Below are 23,826 nucleotides of genomic sequence, written 5' to 3' on the forward strand. Positions count from 1 at the left end.
TGGTGGTGGGAGGAGAGCCAGTAGAAGTAGGAGGGAAGAGGCAGTTTTAACCCGATTGAGGATAGGGCACACAGGATTAAACAAAACACTGCACTTGATAGGGAAGCATCCAACAGGAAATTGTGAGCTTTGTGGGGAGGTAGAGTCCGTGGAACATGTATTAATTTGGTGTCCAGCATATGAAGAAGAGAGGAAGAAAATGGAAGAGTCTGTGAGACAAGAAAAGATACACTTCTCCTTAGAGAGTATCCTCAGTGAGGCATCAAATGTATATGGAAAGGTCTTGTCATTTTTAAAAGAGACAGGTTTGGAACATAGGATTTGAGTGTCCTTTTTTTTTTTTTTTTTTTTCTTTATTAATATGTTTTGTTTCCTGACACTCTCCTGCTCACACTCCAGCTCAGAGGGTGGCGGTAATGCGCCGGTAAGCTGGTTGCCAACCGCCGTTAAACCAAAAAGAAGAAGAAGAAGAAGAAGAATAAACTCCGACAGATTTGCGCCGTTTTGTCCCGTGGACCTCTCCGTGCTGCTGTGAACGCTTCACCTGGACAGGTGAGTCTCTGCTTAGTGAAGCTCAGCACGGTAACGGTAGGTTACACACTCCGGTCTGTTAGAGCAACAGGTTGCTGTGTGTCCCGGTCCACAGCGAGACACAGGAACCTGTGACCCGTCACACTGACCCGGTGGCTTAGGGTCAACAGGTAGATCACAGACAGAGCCCCGGCCCATGGCATAAGCAAACTAAGCACCTGCAACTTTATTAAATCTATAATGCGTAACTTCTGTCGATCCCTAGAGAGAAATCCTGTGTATTTACAAAAAACCCTAGCTAATTGTTGTGGTTGCATTTTAAGTTGTTGTTTCACATTGCTGTTGCCGTTTATTTAATACCAAAAACAAAAAATACCCTAGCTGATTTTTTCTTTTGTTAGATTTTCTGAAATGCAATTGGCTATTGGTTTATTTTGTTACTTTTAGTCGGCCCATATGACATTCAGTGTCCCACTTAGTACTATCACTTCTAATAGCCTATTAAGTGTAAATCACATAAACCTGAATTTGATATAATTTCAAATTAAAAACCATAGATAGGTAAAAACATTCCAGGCTAGGATGATGAACCATAACGACAGATTAGAAAAATTTAACTCCCTCATATGCGAGTCGCAGAGCCGCACATACAGAGGCAGCCTCTCGGGAATTACTACAAAACAAAATTCTGTGCAAAGTGCCAGTCAAGTATGTTTAATGGTCCCATAAAAACATTGAAAACCGGACATTTTTATGAATTTATAAAACCTGCCCGGATGCCCCGGACAGGACGTAAAAAGTGGACATGTCCAGGTAAAAGAGGACGTTTGGTCAGCTGAGCAGAAACGGATGTGTCTTCTGTCTCTCATATCCAACAGGTTTTCTTAGGTCCCGACATGGATCCAGGTCCAGATCTCAGCACCACTGTCCAGGGTTTGTCAAACAGATCAGAGTGATCAACACCAGGATTATTTGACCATCAGGAGGACGTTGTTCTGCTGGTTCGTTGTTGGACCCAGGAACTAGAAAAGGCTCTGAGGACAGTCCTGGTTTACAGGGACAAGGAGGAGGAGACGAGTGTTTAGATGACTATAGATGTTTTCGTATTGGACGCTTGATGTCCAGATGTGGTCATCAGGTTAACAGGAACATGCCTTGTGTTGGACCATGAAGATGAAGGATTGTCCGAGACGTCGGGTCAGAGCTGTGAACAAAGATCTCATCTACCAGGTAATGTTAAGTGTTGTCCTCATGATGTTGAGGAGGTCTTCTGTCCTCAGTTCAGTCTGGGGCTGATTTACACTCTGGTCTGGTTGATGACCCTAAAGACACTAAAGACCATCTCTTTGTTTCTGTTTCCTCTCAGCAGACATGGATCTAGATCTCACCATCGTCGTCCTTGGTAGAACAGGATGTGGTAAAAGTGCCTCAGGAAACACCATCTTAGGACGACGAGTGTTTGAGTCCAGATTGTCCTTCACCTCCGTCACCAGAGAAATCTGTGAGAAAACAGGACGAGTGTTTGGGAAACAGATCAGAGTGATCGACACTCCAGGAATATTAGACTCAGAGGACACAGAGCAGAAGATGAAAACCTTCTGTCAGGACCTCATCAAGTCCTCCAGACCCTGTCTGTTCCTGGTGGTGATCAGAGCTGGACGCTTCACCAGAGAGGAGCAGGAGGCCGTGGAGGCAGCGATGAGAGTCCTGGGTCCTCAGGGGATAGAGAAGAGCTACCTGCTGTTCACACATGGAGACACCTTGAAGAACATGAACATGAGACTGATAGATTTCATCTTTGGACAGGAAGATGATTCACTTCCAGATGTTGTTAAGAAGTTTGGGGGGGTCTATCACCTCTTCAACAATGAGAGTGGAGACCAAGAACAAGTCAGAAAACTGCTGCAGAAGACAGGATACCTGGGAACAGGTGAGTCAGGTGTTGCATATCAAACTTACAGCTGCTTTGACCAAACAAACATCACATTGCTGCCAGCAAACTAAAACATTGTAGTTAGACCTGATCCTCAGTGTCTCTGTCTCTGTCATGTCTACAAGTTGTCCAGTTTCCTGTGTGAACCTGGATATATTTAAATTTCACTGAAAGAGAAACTATAACTTTGTTCAAAAGTGTTTCAGAAGAACGACAGAGATCCTACCTGGCATATAATATCTGTGCGAGGATGAAACTCTAGGCTGGTATTGTAAAGTTGTTGTCGATGACTGGTGAGTCCAGACAAAGAAGAAGAAGCAGGTTGTGGTCAATCGCTGGGCCAACAGATAGACTGGATACATTTATTTCACTGGAGGTGGACAGCATAATCATTCTTTTTTTTCAGGACTTTCAGGATGGTTTTCCTGAAGGCAGCTGTTTATTTTTATTTTTACATTTTTTCTATGTCACTTGTCTCCTCTCTCCAGATGGTCCAGATGTTCCAGTGGTCCCAGCCAGGCTGCAGGAGAGGAGGATCGTTCTTCTTGGTCAACCTGGAGTAGGGAAGAGTTCATCAGGAAACACCATCTTAGCATCTGAAAGATTTAGAACAGGCTGTAGCTTTAACTCAGTCAGTAGAGAGTGTGAGTCTGAGTCATCAGAGGTCGAAGGTCGTCAGGTCACAGTGGTGGACACTCCTGGTCTCACTGATGAAGATCCGAGTACTGAAAAGGTGTATAAGGAGATCATGAAGACGTTAGTAGAGGCCAGTCCAGGTCCACATGCCTTTGTTATTGTGGTCAAACTGGGCAAGGTCTCTGAAGCAGATAAAAAACTGTTTAAGATTTTACCAGAACTGTTTGGTTCTGCTGATGCTTCTAAATACTCCATGGTCCTGTTCACTCATGGAGACATGATCCGAGAGGCTGAGCACTCCATGGATCATTTGATCGCGTCAAACCAGGATGTCTCTAAACTGGTCTCCAAATGTGGAGAGAGATACTGTGTGTTTGACAACACCCAGAGAGGAAACAGGCAGCAGGTCAGAAGGTTCCTAGATACAGTAGATCAGATAGTCTCAAAGAACAGAGGAGAACACTACACCTCTGACCTGTTCAGGATGGCTGAGACCTTCATCAGGGAGGAGAGGAACAAGGCAGCTCAGTCTGGTAGGAAGGATCAAAAGACAGGCTGTGTAATACTATGATGTTTAATTGTAATTATCAATCATCAGCATCCACCCATTGTCTACCCTTCTTCTCCATTCTGGGTCGGGGGCGGGGTTAGTTCATCATCATCACTTTCTCTCTCTCTGACCACTGAGCTGTCAGTCGATTGGATAAACACACACTGGTTTATTTACATATGAAGCAGGAAGTGAGCTCAGGTGGTTAATGGTGGTGCATTTTAAAACAGGTGTGAACAGATCTCTCCCCCTACAGCCTGTTACTGACCATCCTGTGTTCAGATAAACATAACATATAAGCACTTGTGTTTATTCAGCATGTTGCTACGTTATTTGTAGCATGTTTATGAAATGAGAACAATTTCAATTGGTGTAAAGCTGACACATGTGAATATTATTCTCAATAAAAAGAGTTTTTAAGGAAAGAAAGTGTTCTCTATTAAAATCTATCATTAAAAGCATCAATGGAGCTGTTATAGTGCGCATATACAGTATGTTACGTTATATGTTGTGATGGTTTAACTCAGGGTGTCAAACTCATGTTAGTTTCGTGGGCCACAAACAGCGACATTTGATCTCAAGTGGGCTGAACCAGTAAAACAATAGTAATTATAGCTGCTGCGCAGTGATGGGTCGGGTCCGGGCTACTTTTGGGCAAGTTTAGGCAATTCTGAGCAACAAACAGGAAAATAGGAAGACAAGACAGTTGACCTTATAATGTTCAATTTGCATCAGTTGAGGATTGAACCCACAACCTCGGGAACCAAAGACCATTGTCTATCGCACTGAGCTACTTGACAAGTAGCAGTTCAATAGTGGCTTCACAAGTTGAGTAAGCCATTCACTGTCGTGTAGGCAGATTTGAAACCACAGTAAAAAGAAAAATCAGTTTTTGAGGTAAAATAATGATATGTATTAGTCAAACATCTACTATGAGTCTAAGATGTTAGGAGCCTTCGTACATGGTCCAGCCCAAGCTATTTGGATCATCATCATCTCCCTTGCTGGGTCTCAAACTCACAACCTCTGACACCAAGAACCAGCTCCTAACTCGCTGAGCTAATTGGCTGGTAGTGAGACCTGCTGTGTAGCTTCATTTATCCACTCAGGGAGTCAGTGCCCGGGCAGCTGTTGTGATGAAATGGTCAAAATTTCAGAAATTCAGTCATCTAAACAAAAATCTGATAATACATAAATTGCATCTTGACAGCATGGAAATGTTGGTGATTTGTTTTTAATGATAAGTGTTTTGCTTCATAAGAGAAAATATGATGATAAATTCCACTCTCACATTGGCTGCAGTTGTTCCCATGAGAGCAGAATTCAAAATGTTCTAGAAAATTCAGTTTTTGAGATAAAATTCTGATATTTGCCAAACTTCATCAACCATGACTCCAGAATATTGTCATTTTTTTTCAGGAATATTTAAAATGTATTTATCAAGAATTTGATGGTATATGTTTACAGTACTGTTTACAGTCAAACGTGTTCATGCACTGTCGGCTCAATTTTTGCTAAATCAAAAATCCGAGAAACAAGTTTTGTGGAGGACGGTCTGGAGATGCTCTGTAGCAAGTTTGGTGTCAATTGAGCAAAAATTGTGGGAGGAGATACATTTTAAAAGTTTTACAGTTATTGAAAAAAACAGAGTGATGGACTTCATAATTTGTAATAAGTTTAAGTGGACAAAAGTTTCAGCAGTATTGAGGCTACATTGTGGTGAAGTTTCAACACTGTAGCATCTACCGTTGGTTTGGTAGGAATTTTTAAAGTTTTTAAATTTAAACGCTTATTGTGCCCCCCCTAGGAGGGGGGGGGGCACATGTCCTTGGAGTTGAGTGAATCTGGCATGGGACTGAACCTTTGTGCAAAGTTTGGTGAGTTTTCGCCCATGGGAAGTATGACTTCCTTGGAAGAAGAAAGAAAGAAAGAAAGAAAGAAAGAAGAAGAATTCCTCGGAATACAATAGTGTCCCGGCAGCTTAGCTGCCCGGACCCTAATAATATAATATATCATGAATATTATAATAATATAATAATAGCTTATTAGTTTCTCTGTGTAGTGTTCTTCTGCCTGTAATGAGCGCTGCTGGTGGCCAATCATTGAGGTGGGCTGGTACAAAAACAGCAGTTCCACTAGTTCCTTTTTATTAACCCTAACCCTTTGTTTATTTATTTTTTTATAGGTGTATTGTATACAATATTGTAACATAAATATAATATCAAAAAACACACCATGGGGTTTAAAAGTGACAACACGGGGGGAAAAAAAAATTATTAATATTTTGTAAAGCTTAAAGAAGATTTATGTCTTCTGAAGAGAAGGGGAGAGCTTTTTTCCCCAAGAAGAGGACATAATGGGGGGAAAAGCTCTCCCAGAGGCGATGATTGACTTTGTAGTCGTGTCATCTGACCTTTAGCTGTATGTCTTGGACAGTCGGGTGAATAGAGATCTACAGTTTGCCTCCTCCTCTCACCACAGAAGAGAGAAATGAGCCGAGCCATGTAGTGAAGACGTGTTGTAGTGAATCAGGTATCTGGTTTCTGTATGAACTGGTCTGGTCCACAACCTGACAACACATGAGAAAACCCGGCTCCTGATGGTGTTTGGAGAGACTTGACCCGACAACAGAAATCACAACGTCAAGTAGCAGCAAGCTTTCTGTCAGCCATGAGTTTTTCTTCATAGTGATGTACTAGTACTAAAAGACAAGGCAGCTGATGATACTGGCTAATAATGATGTGCACTTTTGATAAATCAAACATATAACATATCATGTTAATGACTGTGACATATTAGACCAGATAAAAGCGTATGTTTGACCATATTTACAAGTTTAGCCATGTGTTTATAGATGTTATTGTGTTATATATCCCTGACTGTTTCCACACCTGTCTGACGTCATTGACCCCTGTGACTCCGCTGTGACGTCATGGACCCTCAGACACCTGCAGCCTCCATGGTGATGATGATGATGATGAGGATGAAGCTGCTGTGACGCCTGCTGGCCTCCAGGTGTCGCCGCAGCGCGTTCACCTCAGACTGACACACGGTCATTTAAAGCTCAGAGTGTGTCCGCGTTCATCACACAGCAGACAGGAAGTGCCTTCAAAATAAAAGACAGGTGTCAGTTCGTTTCATTCTTCACAGTCAGTGCTGTTTAACCAACATTATCAACAGAAATAAGTAAATACAACTTGATTATACATCTATATTTTTAAGTAATAAGATTGTATTTTATTTTCAGAATTTATATATCAGAATTAGAATCAGAAAACCTTTATTGTGAATTTTTTCTTAGACGTGTGCATAAAAGAAACATAAAAACACAGTTTAACATACCATAAAACAAACAACAAATAGATACAGAATGACACAGGTAATAAATAAAGAATAAAACCTTAAAAGAACATTAAAAGATTTCATAGTGAGTTATTGATGATGTTGATGGTGGATGAGATGAATGATTTTTCATTTTTATCACTAGTGCATATAAGCATTATTAAGTCGTGGTCTGAGCGAGGGGAGAAAATGAATAAGCACATTTCAAATGAAAAGAAAAACAACAATCTATCAACAGATTATACTGACAAGAATACAATTTAAACACTACAACAAAATAAATATAATAAAATGAATAAACACATGATGTGAATGATTTGTAAACAATAAGGAAGATATTTAAATACTTAAATAAATAGGCTATTATAAATAAAGATATAAAGATGTTATAAATACAAAGGCTACTGCACAAAAAGAGGAGAAATATTCAGTTATTATTAGTCCAGAAGGTGTCCACCTTTTTTTTTTTTGGCTTGAGGCTTTTATTTTGAAGGCGTCACCCGGAAGTGGTGCAGCAGTCCTTTACTTTGACAGTCTGGATGCGGCCGCAGAGAAGCGGAGCAGCCTCAGTCCTGCGGGTTTTCTGATCCTGCTCAGCGGACTGCGGCTCCATCCGACCGGGCCAAGACCGGAGCGCAGAGTCCGGACCAGAACCGAACTGAGCCGAGCCGAGCCGAACCGAACTGAGCCGAGCCGAGCCGAACCGAACTGAGAGCACAGACAGAGACAGAGACAGGCGGCTTCATCCTCCTGCAGCGGAGTCTTCCTCACCGGGACCGATTCATCACACACGGTAACGGCCGGTGTGTGTGTGTGTGCGTGTGCGTGTATGGATGCGTGTGTGCGCGCTTGTCTCCGTGCGTGTGTGTGTGTGTGTGTGTGCCACTCCCTTCCAGCCTCGGCTCCAGCGCTGCACCTGCACCCGAACCAGGTGTCTCTCTCTCTTACACACACACACACACACACACACACACACACACACACACACACACACACACACACACACACACACACACACACACACACACACCGTGCACGTATATTATAGGTTGTATATTTGTGTGTGTGTGTGTTGCAGTGAAGAGCAGGTGAAGTACAGGTGTGTCACGCAGGGACATGATGATGATGATAATGATGATGAGGATGAAGATGATGATGATGATGATGATGATGATGATGATGAGGATGATGATGATGAAGATGATGATGATGAAGGTCACAGATGATTTCACAGCCGCGGCAGAAACACTGAGTTTAACGTGAAGACGTGAAGGCATCACGTTAATATGAGACGTTTACTGTCATGAATATATTAATATGTGATCAAATATGGATGTTAACCACAGACTGTTAATATATTATATTAATATATTATATTGTATTATATTATATTATATTACATTACATTATGTCATATGATCACAGTGTGAAACACGTGGTTTGTCCAGTTATAATATAAATATAATATAATATATAATAATATAAATCATTGAGTCTGAGGAGATTCACTGTGTTTTATTATGTAAATTAACATCATTAATATTGATGAGGTAGAAGATGGAGTTGTTGGAGTTACAGCTGGACTCTCAGGTTTCTAGATCTCTAGACCTTTAGACCTTTAGACATTCAGACCTCTAGACCCCCAGACCTCCACCTGGACCTCTAGACCTCCAGGTGGTGATGTCACCAGGTGGTCATGTGACCAGGTGGTGATGTCACCAGGTGGTCATGTGACCAGGTGTTAATGTCAGTGTGTCCCGTGTGTTCCAGAGATGCTGAGAGTCCAGAGTCTGACCCCGGATCAGTGATGTGGTCCTGCTCTTCACTGTGACGTCAACAGGAAGTCAAACCCGCCAGGTGGATCCAACATGGCCGCCGTGGGTGCAGCTTCAGCGTCGCTGACCGTGTGTCTGTGCTTCCTGCTGCTTCCTGCTGCGACCGGTCAGTCCAGACTTCACCGCCATCCCATCATCCTCACTTAACACCAAGACTGTTGATGTTTATCTGTAGGATCCTTGTTGTTCTTCCTGGTTCCTCAGTGCAATTAGAAACATCCTTCACTGTTACAGACCATCATACACACAAACAGCAAACTGTCTAGTCAGATACACCAGACATCCCATAACATCACCAGAACATACTACAACGGTCCATAAATGTGTTTTGAGTTAATACTTCTGATGTTATTGGGTGATGTGTTCCATCCCATAATAGCTCTCATGCTAACACCTGGGTTAGTGTTCATGTGTTCCAGCTCAGTTCAGCTCTGGACCGGGGGCCGGATTCACCAACATGTTCCTAAGAAAGATCTTAAGAAATGTCTTAAGAAGAAAATTAAGAAGTTTATAAGAAAGTTCTTAAGTGCAATTCCTCAATATTGTCTTAAGAACTGTCATTTCTTACGAATTTCTTATTTTTCCTACTTAAGAACTTCTTAAAAAACGTCACAGCATTACAAGCGCCAACAAACATCGCCTAGTTTGCGTCTTAACCGCCAGTCTCTCACTAACCATGGAGAAGGACAAACAGAGATGCAGAAACTTTTCAAGGCAGGAGTTTGAGGTTATGGTGATGAAATGAATGTACGAAAAAAACTTCACTACTGGGGAAAATTAATAATATGGGAATAACAGTGGAAAATAAGACAAGAGGGTGGGCCAAAGTGGGCGTTAACATGCTAACTAACAGTTAACAGGCTCTTTGAATAATTAGTTAAAAGATATATTTACTTACTATGACCCACTCGTCTAAACTTGTCTAAAATGTGTTGAAAAAGGTGATATTAGAGGCTTATACCTATTCACCATAGGAATTTAAAAACAGGTCAAGGTTGTTTTAAAGTTGTTTTAGTTAAGAACAAATTTGAGAACTTTGATTTCAAGAATACCATTTATTCTTAAGTTTTTTCTTAAGAAGGAAGTTGAGAAAGTTGAGAAAATACTTTTGGAGAATATGACTTCTTCTCTTTTGTCTTCTTAAGACTCAAGTTAAGAAAAAAATGACACTAAAGAAGATTTCTTTCCTTTTTTTGTGAATCTGGCCCCAGGCTCAGACACACACACACACACACACACACACACACACACACACACACACACACACACACACACACACACACACACACACACACACACTGTGTCGCCGTCCAGTCTGAGTCCGTTTTTGTGTTGTAGTTGTGATGTAGTCGATAAGAGGGAGAAACTCAGTGTGTACAACATTAGACTAAACAGTGACTCTTCCTGGCTCCAACACAGTCTGGGGGGGGGGGGGGGGGGGGGGGGGGGTAGACAGATTCCTGTGAGCTGACGCTGACCCCCCCCCCCCCAACACCCACACACACACACACACACACACACACCCTCCTGGAATTCAGGATTCAGCGGTTCAGACTTCAACAGTGAATCAGCCTCTTTTTCATTTTCTGTTCCTCTGGGTTTTAAAGGCCCAGACCAGACACGGCCCAGGCTTTTATTTTGAAGGTTCCAGCTGCCCAGAAACCAGACACAGCCCAGGCTTTTATTTTGAAGGTTTCAGCTGCTCAGAGACCAGACACAGCCCAGGCTTTTATTTTGAAGGTTTCAGCTTCCCAGAGACCAGACCAGACACAGCCCAGGCTTTTATTTTGAAGGTTTCAGCTGCTCAGAGACCAGACACAGCCCAGGCTTTTATTTTGAAGGTTTCAGCTTCCCAGAGACCAGACCAGACACAGCCCAGGCTTTTATTTTGAAGGTTTCAGCTGCTCAGAGACCAGACACAGCCCAGGCTTTTATTTTGAAGGTTTCAGGTTTCAGCTGCCCAGACCAGACACAGCCCAGGCTTTTATTTTTATTTTTTTAAAACTCTTTATTTATAGATAATTTTCATCTTTTAGTACAAAACAAATACAAAAAACATTGAACAAGGTCCGGGGGTGATCAATAAATCCAAAAGACAAAGTATCATATCCAGTATGTGCATACAGTCTCACTCACTGACCAGATAGGCTTTCCATTTCTGCCACCGTTTTTCACCTAGATCTTTTTGGAGTCTGACTGAGTACTGTACGTCATTCGCTCTAGTACATGTAGTTGTTTTACAATATTGACAAAAGAATCTGTAGTGGGGGCATTTTTCTGGAGCCAACATTTTGTGATGGCCTTTTTACTTGCAGCCAGCAAGACCCTAAGTAGGTACCGATCAGCTTTACTCAACCCATCTGACATATTCCCAAGACAGAGAGTTGGGCCCAGGCTTTTATTTTGAAGGTTCCAGCTGCCCGTCAAAGTGAAACCAGTGGAAATCTTAACAACGCTCCACTTCTACAGGGTAACAACAACACAAACGTCTGCTCCGATCTGCTCACGTTGCAACGTGTTTACAACAAACATGTTGGGTTATTTCCATCCATCGGACCCTGGAGTCGCCGTAGCAACTCTGATACACATGCAAGAGTCTTTACAAACCGTGTTACTGAACAGAGAAGTAGAAAGAAGGTTCTCCGCAGGCGCCTGGCATGCATACAACATCACATTACACCATTTTTTGCGTCACTGTAATGCAGGGGTCGCGTTAACCGGATATTTTCCGTCATTGACCGTTTTTTTAGAACGGTGACGGAAAGATTTTGAGGCCGTCCGTCATTTTGACAGATTGCAATTCACAGCCATGGCCGTCTGGCCATGTGCATTTGTTTACAATGAAGCCGGCGGATAATCAATAAATGGAGCGGTGGTTAACGTTATAAAACATATACAATGTCTCAAAGTCACTATGGTGAGAATTAGATTAAAAAAAAAAAAAAAAAAAACCTCACAGCTGGCTGTTTGCGCTCAGTAGAAAACGCTGTAGTACCTCCTCTAGGCCTGTGTGGAGCGTGTGTGGCGCTGTTAGCGCTGCCACACAGAAACACTAACAACAGAGAAGAAGACAGAAAGCTTCCCCGCAGTATTCAAACTCCTTCAAGTGGATTAAATGTTGACTGGGAGTCGTGTCAGTGCAAATATGACGGTCGATAATGATTTAACGGGCGAGATTCATCTGCAGTGTCAGAGGGACCGACAGTAGTCAGCTGTTAAGTTACGTAGCTGTAGCTACACAGCGGTGTGTCTCGGTACAGGTAGAGCGGTGGGGGTAGGACATCACCGTTTCACACACTCGCCGCGCACAACTCTTCTAAAGGTAACGCTAAGCCTTCTTTTAATGTATTCTGCCCGCCGTGGCATTGTTTATAACACTTAAAGCTGAGTGGGTCTTGTCCTGTCTGAATTTGTGCTGCATCTGGCTGTGTGGTCTATAGCTTCAGTTGTTTCAGTGATGCGCAATGGCTGCGTGCGTGCGTAAAAGAGAGATGAGAGGCAGAGAGAGAGAGAGAGAGAGAGAGAGAGAGAGAGAGAGAGAGAGAGAGAGAGAGAGCTAACGCCAGTGCACTATGCGGTGCCTATGTGAAAACGTGCTCCTTTGGATGTTTTGGTATAACACATGGGTTAGCATGTTGATTGTTGACAGAAAACTGATGTCATCTAACGTTGTATTTAGATGTTGAGGCAGAAAGTGACCCCGCATTCACTGATGACCCACGGTTAGATGTGCTCTGACACCGACTCTGCTCCGGAGCATTCTCTGTTCAATTTGTTTGGACTTGATATGAATTAAACATGAATTAAAATTGAATGCTATTGAATATGGCATTATTATCATTTAAAAAAAATTAAAGTGACCGGTAAAAATAGATTATGACGGAATTTTTATGACCCCGTCAGTCAAAATGACCGGCGACGAAAAAGTCTAGCGCAACCTCTGCTGTAATGTGTATGTAGTGGAAAATAGCTGTGATTAGTATTTTCTTTGTAATGAGTAGTAGCGTAGTTTTTGTAGTAGTTGTAGTAAAACCCTGTTGCAATCCTGTTAACTCCATTAGTAGAGACATTTGTGTATTGACCATAATAAACCTGGGGGCAGAGCAAGGACACTAGGATGACCCACGTACAACCTTGTTTACTAATTGCTCTAGGTTGTAAATACCTACAGAGAAACCAACAACGGGGGTAGACATTTGTTGAGTAACACATCTGTTGGATTGTTTTATTGTCTGAGAAAGCTAGAAGTGCTTGTAGTGATGTCTAACCAGAGTCATAAAGTGGGGTATAAGAAGGGACTGCAACCTCTGTTCTTGGGGCACTACTCTGAACTGCTACCTGCCATGTAGTTCTGTGTTCTGTTCCCTTCTCTAGAGAATAAACTTGGGTGCATGCTACCACTCCAGTCTTGTTCTTTGACTCACATACCGATAGAACCAAGATTTCCGCGACATATGCATGCATATTTGCCCCAAAAAACGCTCGTCTAAACACGGGAATAAAAAGTGAGAACTCAACGCCACTCTTGTGTTTTATGTTCAGATGGTTTCTGTGTGAACAGCCTGAGTCCTGCACTGCAAAAACTCAACATCGATCTTACCAAGAATATTTGTCTTATTTCTAGTCAAAACTAATCTCATTCTACTTAAAATAAGACTCATCACATTAAAAAGTAGCTTGTTTTTAGACACTTTTTTAAAAACTTTTTTTCAAGCAAATTTTCACTTGAAATAAGTAGAAAAATCTGATAGTGGAGCAAGTTTTTCTTTCTTATTACAAACACAAAAAACTTGATTTCACTGGCAGATTTTTCTACTTATTTCAAGTGAGAATTAGTTTGAAACAAGTGAAAATGATCTAAAAACAAGTTCATTTTTAGGTGATGAGTCTTATTTTAAGTGGATTGCGTTTTTACCGTTGAGACGGGAACGCTGTGGTGGAGCATTGTTAGGATTTCCACTCTGGAGGCTGGTTTCACTTTTTAAGATGAAGTTTTTTTAGCCCCAAAGACGCCATCGCCGTCTAAACGAAAGGCACATCCCATAAACAAATAAACATTAAAATAAAAAAATAAATAAAAGATGTAGTCGTTGTAAACACACATTCATCACAGGTCAGAGTGTGTGATGAGTTCAGGTGCTCAGTGAGCGTGGGACAAATGAAAACTCTGTGTGTGTGTGTGCAGGTCTGCAGTCCGACGACAGAGTGTGTGCCTTCACCGACCTGCTGCAGGGGGCGGAGCCTCACAGCGGACCGGCCAATGAGCTGCGAGGAGCGGTGCCGGAGAACGGGACCATCCGCTGCCCGCGCGGCTCCCGCTGCTATGGATTATGGGAAAAACGACCGGACGGCGAGATGCAACTGGTGAAGCAAGGTGAGCCGAGAGCGCTGCAGGGGATTGTGGGTAACATTGATGTTATTGGGTGATGTGTTCCATCCCATAATGCTACTCATGCTAAAATGTGTTGTGTAGTGTTCATGTGTTCCAGCTCAGTTCAGCTCTGGTTCAGGGGCCGGATTCACATTATGTTCTTAAAGGATAATTTCCGTTTTTTACAACCTGGACCTTATTTCTAGCATAAAATACGATCATTTACTCACTCAGATAACTTTGGTGTCATTTGGAGTCGTTGTGATAAAATAACCCCCAGTGGAGAGGCGCGTATATCCGTATAATGGAGTCTACAGGGCAGCAGAATGCAGCCTCTAAATAACACATTATCTGCAGAGAAACTCCTTCATTTCACCAATATTTACTTATGATAGGCTAGTGCTATTCCCCTCTGAGTCCGGGGCAAAATCAGAACATGATGTGGTATTGTCTCGTCTCTGCTCCTTTCAGGGTGTTGGACCCACATCGGCGACCAGCAGGAGTGCCACGGCGACCGTTGCCTGGTGACGGCGGCGCCCTCCCAGATCCAGAACAGCAGCTACCGTTTCTGCTGCTGCAGCCGCGACCGCTGCAACGCCAACTTCACCGAGGCCCCGCCCACCGCCGACACCCCCGCTCTCAGGCTGATGAAGAGCGGCGAGCGGGACGACGGACAGACCGGTGAGCTCCTGCAGCCGCTGTGATGTCACTGTGATGTTACTGTGACATCATCAGCTCTGTGTGTTTATGGTGATGTCACTAGGTGGGTTCACATGGACACAAATGATCCAGTTTTATTCAGTTAAAACTGCTCCGTATAAACAGCTCAGACAGAATAAACAGGTGGAATAAACCTTTACTTAAACCGACAGGAAGTAAAATTACATTTTCACATGACAATTTCTGCTCCGTGTCGACGTGAATGTGTAGCGACGTTTCAGATGGTATGGAAGGAGTTCAGATCCCACTATGAGTCATAACATTAGTGTGATAACTCATCTATCAGACGATGGAGGCCAAACTTTGTGCTAAATTCTATTTTCCAGTAAATCCGTGGTGAAAGTGGAGTCGTTTTTTTTCGCATTGGATACTGCAGGCGCACGGATTATACGTCACGTTGCTACGATTCATCAGCCACTGATATTGGATCCGTCATCCGTCATTCAAACGTCTGAGACAAACGAAGAGACTCGTCCACCACCACCGACACAAACTCTGACCTCGGTCTCGCCCCCAAACATTGAATATCCCGCCCGCTCGATAACGACCAATCAAATTAGTTTTCCTTACTCGGGTAAACTCGTGGACAGAGGCGACAAACAGGACAAACGGCCGCTTCTGAACAGCTTTAAGTCACAACAAAGAACAACTAACAAACTACAACTCGCAGGATGTTTGGATTTCTACATTTCTCAACGGGCCTGAACCAAGGGGGGGGTTGTGTGTTCTCCAAGTGAAGATCACTTCCTTGTTCAAAAAGCTGCAGTTCTCCGTCCGGCCTCTGGGGGCTGAGACCAGAAGGGAGTAACTCTCCATTGAGCCCCATGTTAAAATAGACTTTAGACTTTACAGCTTAAAACAACATATTTACAGCCTGGTACATTTTATTGTTTTGGTCTCTAGCGATAGTTTCCACCTCTGTCAACACTGTGTTTGTCCCACAACCGTTTTAGTTGTTTAGGCTTCAGATTGGTGCATAAATGACGTTGAGTGACAGGTTCACAGACAGTTTACCGGCCGTTAGTTGGTTGCTCCGAGTTCAGTGGGCGGGTTCTCGACCGGCTAACCGCCGCCCCTCTCCAAATATGACAAGTAGACTCCACCTAAAATCCAAGATGGCGCTGTTCAAACCCCCGTAGTAGAGACACAAAACAGACTCGCCCAAACTAATGGGTGACGTCACGGTGCTACGTCTATTCTGACTACAGTCTATGGTCTGAACATCAAAACCGGACCAAACCGGTGGGTGTTGAAGCCCGGAGTGGACGCAGCTCACTAGCTTTAACTCTGACCTGAACCTGACCGGACTCACACAAATGAGCTGAGTCATTTCTGTCTAAGTTCAGTCTGAACCGGTTCTAACTGGTTCTGGTTCTGGTTCTGGTCCAGACCGGTGAACAATAGGACGAATCGCCTTGTAGTTTACAACTACTTCCGGGTAGAAAACCAGCATGAGAACAATAGTGACGGACGAGAGTTTCACTATATTTATCTACTTTTTCATGTCACTATATCACCGTTTAGACTAATCTGGTGTTTGTAAAGTCTATAAAACCAATGATTGGACAAACATTACTATTTACGTGTGCACATTTTTGTAATTAGTCATGGTTATCATAGATTAGCCGGGCTAACGGTTAGCTACCTGTTTAACTTTAATAACTCAGTGACTCAATAAACGCTCCATGAAAAAATATTTTCTCCAGCGGATATCTGAGTTCCAACATGACTGAGCTAACTGGAGTAGTTTCATGTCGTGTCCCACAACGGGAGGGTTTTAACAGCTGACGTCCTGGTGTTAGCTTAGCTACCGCCGTTAGCTTAGCTACCGTTAGCTTAGCTACTGCTGTTAGCTTAGCTACCGCTGTTAGCTTAGCTACCGCTGTTAGCTTAGCTGCTGTTAGCTTAGCTACCGTTAGCTGTCCCTGTCAGCTGAGCCACTGATGCTTTCTAGACACTGTGATTCCCCCAAACTGAATAAATACAACACATAGCAACACAAAACACACACACAGAAATAGTAATGTTTCTTCAATCATTTCAGATTTGTCTAAACGGTGATAGGGCGTGAAAAATATGATATATAGCTAAACTCTCGTTCGTTACTATTGATCTCATTCAAATGACGTGCTGGTTTTCTACCAGGAAGTAGAATGTAAACAACAAGGAGATTCGGTCAACACTCACAGCTGTTAAACCGTCTCCATGGGAACCCACCTAACTGTCTGAACTGTCAGAGTGATGATGTCACATCGTTGCCCCACAGAGCACCAGCCGCTGAGGCGGGAGGAGACGGTGCTGGTCGCCCTGGCAACCATCGCCATAGCAGCCATCCTCATCATGGCCCTGTTCCTGGGATACCGCGTGATGAGAGGTACACACACACACACACACACACACACACACACACACATGGTGAGGTCCATTGGTTACCTATGATACCAATACCAAGTGTGTGTGTGTGTGTGTGTGTGTGTGTGTGTGTGTGTGTGTGTGTGTAGGGAAGCAGAAACACACTCTCTCTGCTCTGGATGTGATGGAGGCGGCGACAGAGTCGTCAGTGGACCTGGACAACCTGAAGCTGCTGGAGGTAACTGACCCGGGACCAGTTAGAGCTCATCAATAATCCAACAATAATCAATAATCAATAATCAACTATTCTAATCGGTTTGAGTCGTTTTTGAAGGTAAAAGAAAGTCCAGATTCTCTGATTCCAGCTTCTTCAATGTGAATATTTCTGGTTTCTTTGTTCCTTTATGACAATAAACTGAGTCTCTCTTTGGTTTGTGGACAAAACAAGACATTTGAGGACGATGTCGCCTGGTGGTTTGAGAAACACTGATTGATGTTTTTTAGACATTTTATTGACCAAACAACTAATCGATTAATGGTTTACATCATAGATAATGAAGATGATCGTTAGTTGTAGTCACTGTAAAATCTCACCAAGAATATTTGTCTTATTTCTAGTCAAAACAAATCTCATTCTACTTAAAATAAGACTCATCACATTAAAAGCAGCTTGTTTTTAGACACTTTTTACTTCTTTCAAGCAGATTTTCACTTGAAATAAGTAGAAAAATCTGATAGTGGAGCAAGTTTTTCTTTCTTATTACAAACACAAAAAACTTACTTTCACTGGCAGATTTTTCTACTTATTTCAAGTGAAAATTAGTTTGAAACAAGTGAAAATGATCTAAAAACAAGTTAATTTTTAGGTGATGAGTCTTATTTAAAGTTGAAAGAGATTAGTTTTGACTAGAAATGAGACATTTTGACAAGAAATAAGACAAATATTCTTGGAAAGATTTAGAGTTTTTGCAAACTAAAAACCACCACAAAAATCTGTAAAATGATAAAACATGGTTGAGGCTCCACTAATGAAAACTCACCTGTTCTGTTCTGTCCTCTCTTCTCTGGCAGCTGATTGGTCGAGGCCGTTACGGCGCCGTGTACCGCGGCCGCCTGAACGAGCGCTGCGTGGCCGTGAAGCTCTTCAGCTCGGCCAACCGACACAACTTCTCCAACGAGCGCTCCATCTACGGATTACCTCTAATGCAGCACCACAACATCTGCTGCTTCCTGTCGGCCGACGAGCGCACGGCCGCCGACGGACACGCAGAGTTCATCATCCTGATGGAGTTCTACCCACACGTAGGACACACACACACACACACACACACACACACACACACACACACACACACACACACACACACACACACTCACACACTCACACACACACACACACACTGCTTTATTGGCACGACAAGGCAGTGCTTATGTTGCCAAAGCATAGAACAATACAATAATATTAATACAGATAAACAGATGAATAAGTGACAGTCAATGGCAGAACGTAAACAATCACAATGAAATATAAACAACTTAAAGGGATAGTTCAACATTTAGTCAAACTGACCCATTGCCATAATCCCTATAGTCATAGCAGTAGGTTTGTTACCTTTAATTGTCGGTGCAAGCTATTTTTAGAACGGTGGAGCAGAGCCGTGAGCTGCTCAGAGCTACGCTACGGAGGCTCATTATGGGATTTCTTGGTTTCCCTCATCAAACTCATCAAATACACAATCCAACAACTCCACAACGCTCTGGTGGACAAGTTGTGAGCTGCACATTCACCACGCTATGAGATAATAACACAACGTTACCACACAGAGTTGTTTTAGAGGGAAATACAGAGACTGTTGATGAAAAACTGTCCCTGAAGGCAACGTGCATCAGTGGTTTTGCATGAATTTCCCTCTAGACAAGACACCAAGTTTTCATTAGCTAATTCAAAATAGAAATCTGCTATTCCATGTAAACACTGCACAGTATGAAAGACAGAAGCTGTAAAAACTAGTCTGAACTATTACAATCTACTACAAACCTCTATATGATCACGTTAAAATGCTAACACTGTTTAGTTTTGTAATTGTTTGTCTATGTTGTATGAATGTATTACACTGGGTTTAAAATTCCTGCAAAACCACTGATGCACGTTGCCTTCAGGGACAGTTTTTCATCAACAGTCTCTGTGTTTCCCTCTACAACAACTCTGTGTGGTAACGTTGTGTTATTATCTCATAGCGTGGTGAATGTGCAGCTCACAACTTGTCCACCAGAGCGTTGTGGAGTTGTTGGATTGTGTATTTGATGAGTTTGATGAGGGAAACCAAGAAATCCCATAATGAGCCTCCGTAGCGTAGCTCTGAGCAGCTCACGGCTCTGCTCCGCCGTTCTAAAAACAGCTTGCACCGACAATTAAAGGTAACAAACCTACTGCTATGACTATAGGGAATATGGCAATGGGCCAGTTTGCCAAAATGTTGAACTATCCCTTTAGCAATTGACAAGAGACACGGTGGCACAAAAAAAGGAAGAAAACATCCAACCCCCCCCCCCCCCCCTCCTCCTCCTCCTCCTCCTCCTCCTCCTCTTCTTCCTCCTCCTCTTCCTCCATCAGTCCTGTTATTGTTCTGGAAGAGGACGGCGCCTTCACTGCTGCTTCCTGTCTGGAGCCACTGACCACACACACACACACACACACACACACACACACACACACACACACACACACACACACACACACACACACACACACACACACACACACACACACACACACACACACACACACACAGACTTAAAGACTAATCCATATCATCTCCATGAACAATCTCAGCTTCCTGTTTACACACATTACAGTAATTACAGCTCCACATCAGTCCTGACCATGTGTGTGTGTGTGTGTGTGTGTGGTTGCCATGACAACAGCAGCTGTATTTCAGTATTTCAGTATTTTATTTTACATAACACACATGATAATTGTAGACAAAACAGAAAAGGAAGAAGGCTGATGTGTGAACACTGCAACAACTCTACATCTTACCAAGAATATTTGTCTCATTTCTAGTCAAAACAAATCTCATTCTACTTAAAATAAGACTCATCACATTAAAAGCAGCTTGTTTTTAGACACTTTTTACTTCTTTCAAGCAGATTTTCACTTGAAATAAGTAGAAAAATCTGATAGTGGAGCAAGTTTTTCTTTCTTATTACAAGCAGAAAAAACTTTCTACTTATTTCAAGTGAAAATTAGTTTGAAACAAGTGAAAATGATCTAAAAACAAGTTAGTTTTTAGGTGATGAGTCTTATTTTAAGTGGAAAGAGATTAGTTTTGACTAGAAATGAGACATTTTGACAAGAAATAAGACAAATATTCTTGGAAAGATGTAGAGTTTTTGCAGTGTAAAGCTTATGTAAATGTAATGGAATGTAAATGTTATGGCGGGAGCCTCCAACATGATGCTAATAACAAATACATATTTATACATATATCAAGTCATGAAGGAATACGAGACAAAACATACGTCACAGAATACACATAGACAACGAGACAATACATAGTACCAAACAGAAACATAACATACAATCACAGGACTGATCATAACTCAGAAATAAATACAATTCTTTTAAAAGAAATGTAAAACTATGGTTGAGAGACGGTCAGGTATGTGACCATCTGTTCTGAAACTGTAATGAAGGTATTTTATTGTATGCACTGTAATATATTGTATTGTATAATGTACTTTATAAGTAGGCATAGTAATGTTTTGTGTTTGTTTCTTTTTTTAATGCAGTTTAATTATTGTAGAGCTGCAGTCACCAACTGCCCCAGAGACTACGGTTGAAAATTAGCCAACGTGGCTAAACCGGCATGTTTACAGAAATGTTTATTAATGTGCATTGTCTCTGTAGATTTAAACCAATACATTCAAATTCAAATTCAAAATAGACAAACAGACATCAGACAGACACAATGATACATATGAGTTAAGAAGTTGCACCTTTAATCTTTTCTTGAAGACTGAGATGGATTTGGCTGATTTCAGACTCTCATCCAGCCCAGCGGCCCCCTGCTGGTGACACAGAGGCTGGTGCCTTTTAGACGTCTATTTCCTCCATTAATGAGATGTACATTTCTGGTGTTACACTGCAACAACTCTACATCTTACCAAGAATATTTGTCTTGTTTCTTGTCAAAATTTCTAATTTCTAGTCAAAACAAATCTCATTCTACTTAACATAAGACTCATCACATTAAAAAGCAGCTTGTTTTTAGACACTTTTTACTTCTTTCAAGCAGATTTTCACTTGAAATAAGTAGAAAAATCTGATAGTGGAGCAAGTTTTTCTTTCTTATTACAAACACAAAAAACTTGCTTTCACTGGCAGATTTTTCTACTTATTTCAAGTGAAAATTAGTTTGAAACAAGTGAAAATGATCTAAAAACAAGTTAATTTTTAGGTGATGAGTCTTATTTTAAGTGGAAAGAGATTAGTTTTGACTAGAAATGAGATGATACTCTTGGAGAGATGTAGAGTTTTTGCAGTGTGTAGCCGTGCACGGGGCTGCTGACTGGGATGAGGTTCAAATTATGGACAACTTAAATCATTGTTGCATTCTGATGGATGTTGAATTCTGTGTGTGTGTGTGTGTGTGTGTGTGTGTGTGTGTGTGTGTGTGTGTGTGTGTGTGTGTGTGTGTGTGTGTGTGTGTGTGTGTGTGTGTGTGTGTGTGTGTGTGTGTGTTAGGGCTGCCTGTCCCAGTTCCTGTCCCTCCACACCGTGGACTGGCCGACCTGCTGCAGGATGACACACGGAGTCACCAGAGCTCTGGCCTTCCTGCACACACCGCTGCTCCGGGGAGGTCAGTGTGTGTCTGTCTCTGTGTGTGTGTCTCTGTGTGTGTGTGTGTGCGTGCTCCCCCTGGTGGTGACACTGGGTATGTGTTGATGTCACTGTACAGTCATCAGGCCGATCACACAGCAAAAACTCTACATCTTTCCAAGAATATTTGTCTTATTTCTTGTCAAAATGTGTCATTTCTAGTCAAAACTAATCTCTTTCCACTTAAAATAAGACTCATCACCTGAAAATGAACTTGTTTTTAGATCATTTTCACTTGTTTCAAACTAATTTTCACTTGAAATAAGTAGAAAAATCTGCCAGTGAAAGCAAGTTTTTTGTGTTTGTAATAAGAAAGAAAAACTTGCTCCACTATCAGATTTTTCTACTTATTTCAAGTGGAAATCTGCTTGAAAGAAGTAAAAAGTATCTAAAAACAAGCTAATTTTAATGTGATGAGTCTTATTTTAAGTAGAATGAGATTAGTTTTGACTAGAAATAAGACAAATATTCTTGGTAAGATGTAGAGTTTCTGCAGTGCAGTAGACGGGTTTCTGTGCAGCGTCATGGCAGATGTGCGCACGCAGACATTTTTCATTATTTACAAGCGAAGTCAAGCAGAAAATGAGAAGGACAAGGAGTTGTTGTGCTGTTAACTGCACAAACCGGCAAAAGGATGGATGGAAACTGTATAATATGCTGAGGGGATCTCATCCGTTTGCCAAAAAAAAAGAAGATTGCGGCTCCAGGCCATTAAAAGGGCGGATTGGGACCCGAAGGTCCTAAAGGTGCAGAGAGTCTGTGCAGCACCGGTGTCATAAAACTACAAGTAATATGAATTTAAAAAATGTGAAAGGCTTTTATGCACACACATGGTTGTTTGTGTACCACACTGGGCTTCTCTATGAGATAACTGTAGATGTCAGGCCAGTTGGACATGTCTGAAACCCATTAGCCTGTTGTCCTCCTGGGTCCAAGAAACTTGTAATACAAAAAATGTTACATTTCATAGATACTTTCATTGTGTAAAGTTTCATTGTGATAGCAGTAAAGGAAAAAAAAATAGCCCCATTGTGGTGTATTGTTGTCAGCACCATAGACTTTATACAGTAAATCAATGTTGGATTGATGAGAATTAAACATATTTCCCCAACTAGGATTTCTTAGGACTTTTAGTATGTTGTTCTAGACACCTCATAGAAATGATGTATGGTGAAAAACATTCTGTTACAATTAGTCTGTCGGAAAACGCTGTTTTGCCTGGACTAAGTAGTAGTAGTGAAATGGCACTTGAATACCACCCAAGCTGAGCAAGTACTCGAGTACTCGGATATCGGCTACAAACAACACCAGGGTTCTTACGGATCCTTAAAAAGTCTTAAAAGGCATTGAATTCATTCATCTAAAAACCTTAAAGGCCTTAATTGGCATTAAAATGTCTTAAATCAATTTTTCCAAAGTCTTAAAAATGTTAACACTTGGTAAGTGGTATTTTATGGTTGTAATTAGTCTCAAATCTCAAATTGGTAACATTCTGACATAGAGAAGTTAGTGGCGGCCGTCAACGCTAAATCTCTCACCACCACCAGCTCCAGAGTCAGTGTTTTTTGTTTTTTTTTCTGACTTTTTATGCATTTATTTTGAAAGGACAGCTGGAAAGAGACACAATCCAATGTTCATGTAGCAGTCACTTTACCTTGGACCACATAGGAAAGT

At 41.9% G+C, this 23,826-nt stretch overlaps 2 protein-coding genes across 2 annotated transcripts in view; both read left to right on the forward strand.

The window, feature by feature from the left end:
- Positions 1 to 1,636: 1,636 nt before the first annotated feature.
- Positions 1,637 to 8,800, forward strand: LOC311004174 (GTPase IMAP family member 4-like; the record flags this gene model as incomplete). Its single annotated transcript, XM_083996120.1, has 4 exons — positions 1,637 to 1,761; positions 1,898 to 2,461; positions 2,962 to 3,633; positions 8,763 to 8,800. The coding sequence occupies exons 2-4, from the start codon at positions 1,903 to 1,905 to the stop codon at positions 8,798 to 8,800; spliced, it is 1,269 nt and encodes a 422-aa protein (XP_083852246.1). The 5' UTR covers positions 1,637 to 1,761; positions 1,898 to 1,902.
- The window catches only part of LOC311004384 (bone morphogenetic protein receptor type-2-like), a 34,757-nt gene continuing 18,519 nt past the window's right edge, over positions 7,589 to 23,826 (forward strand). Inside the window, exons 1-8 of the mRNA XM_083996436.1 lie at positions 7,589 to 7,785; positions 8,763 to 8,933; positions 14,013 to 14,201; positions 14,670 to 14,879; positions 17,185 to 17,292; positions 17,420 to 17,508; positions 18,342 to 18,572; positions 22,018 to 22,132. Coding sequence (XP_083852562.1) covers positions 8,861 to 8,933; positions 14,013 to 14,201; positions 14,670 to 14,879; positions 17,185 to 17,292; positions 17,420 to 17,508; positions 18,342 to 18,572; positions 22,018 to 22,132 — 1,015 coding nt within the window. The 5' untranslated portion in view covers positions 7,589 to 7,785; positions 8,763 to 8,860. The remainder of the gene's footprint in view (positions 7,786 to 8,762; positions 8,934 to 14,012; positions 14,202 to 14,669; positions 14,880 to 17,184; positions 17,293 to 17,419; positions 17,509 to 18,341; positions 18,573 to 22,017; positions 22,133 to 23,826) is intronic.

This window comes from Trachurus trachurus (genome assembly GCF_905171665.1).
Source record: "Trachurus trachurus genome assembly, chromosome: 21".
NCBI lineage: Eukaryota > Metazoa > Chordata > Actinopteri > Carangiformes > Carangidae > Trachurus > Trachurus trachurus.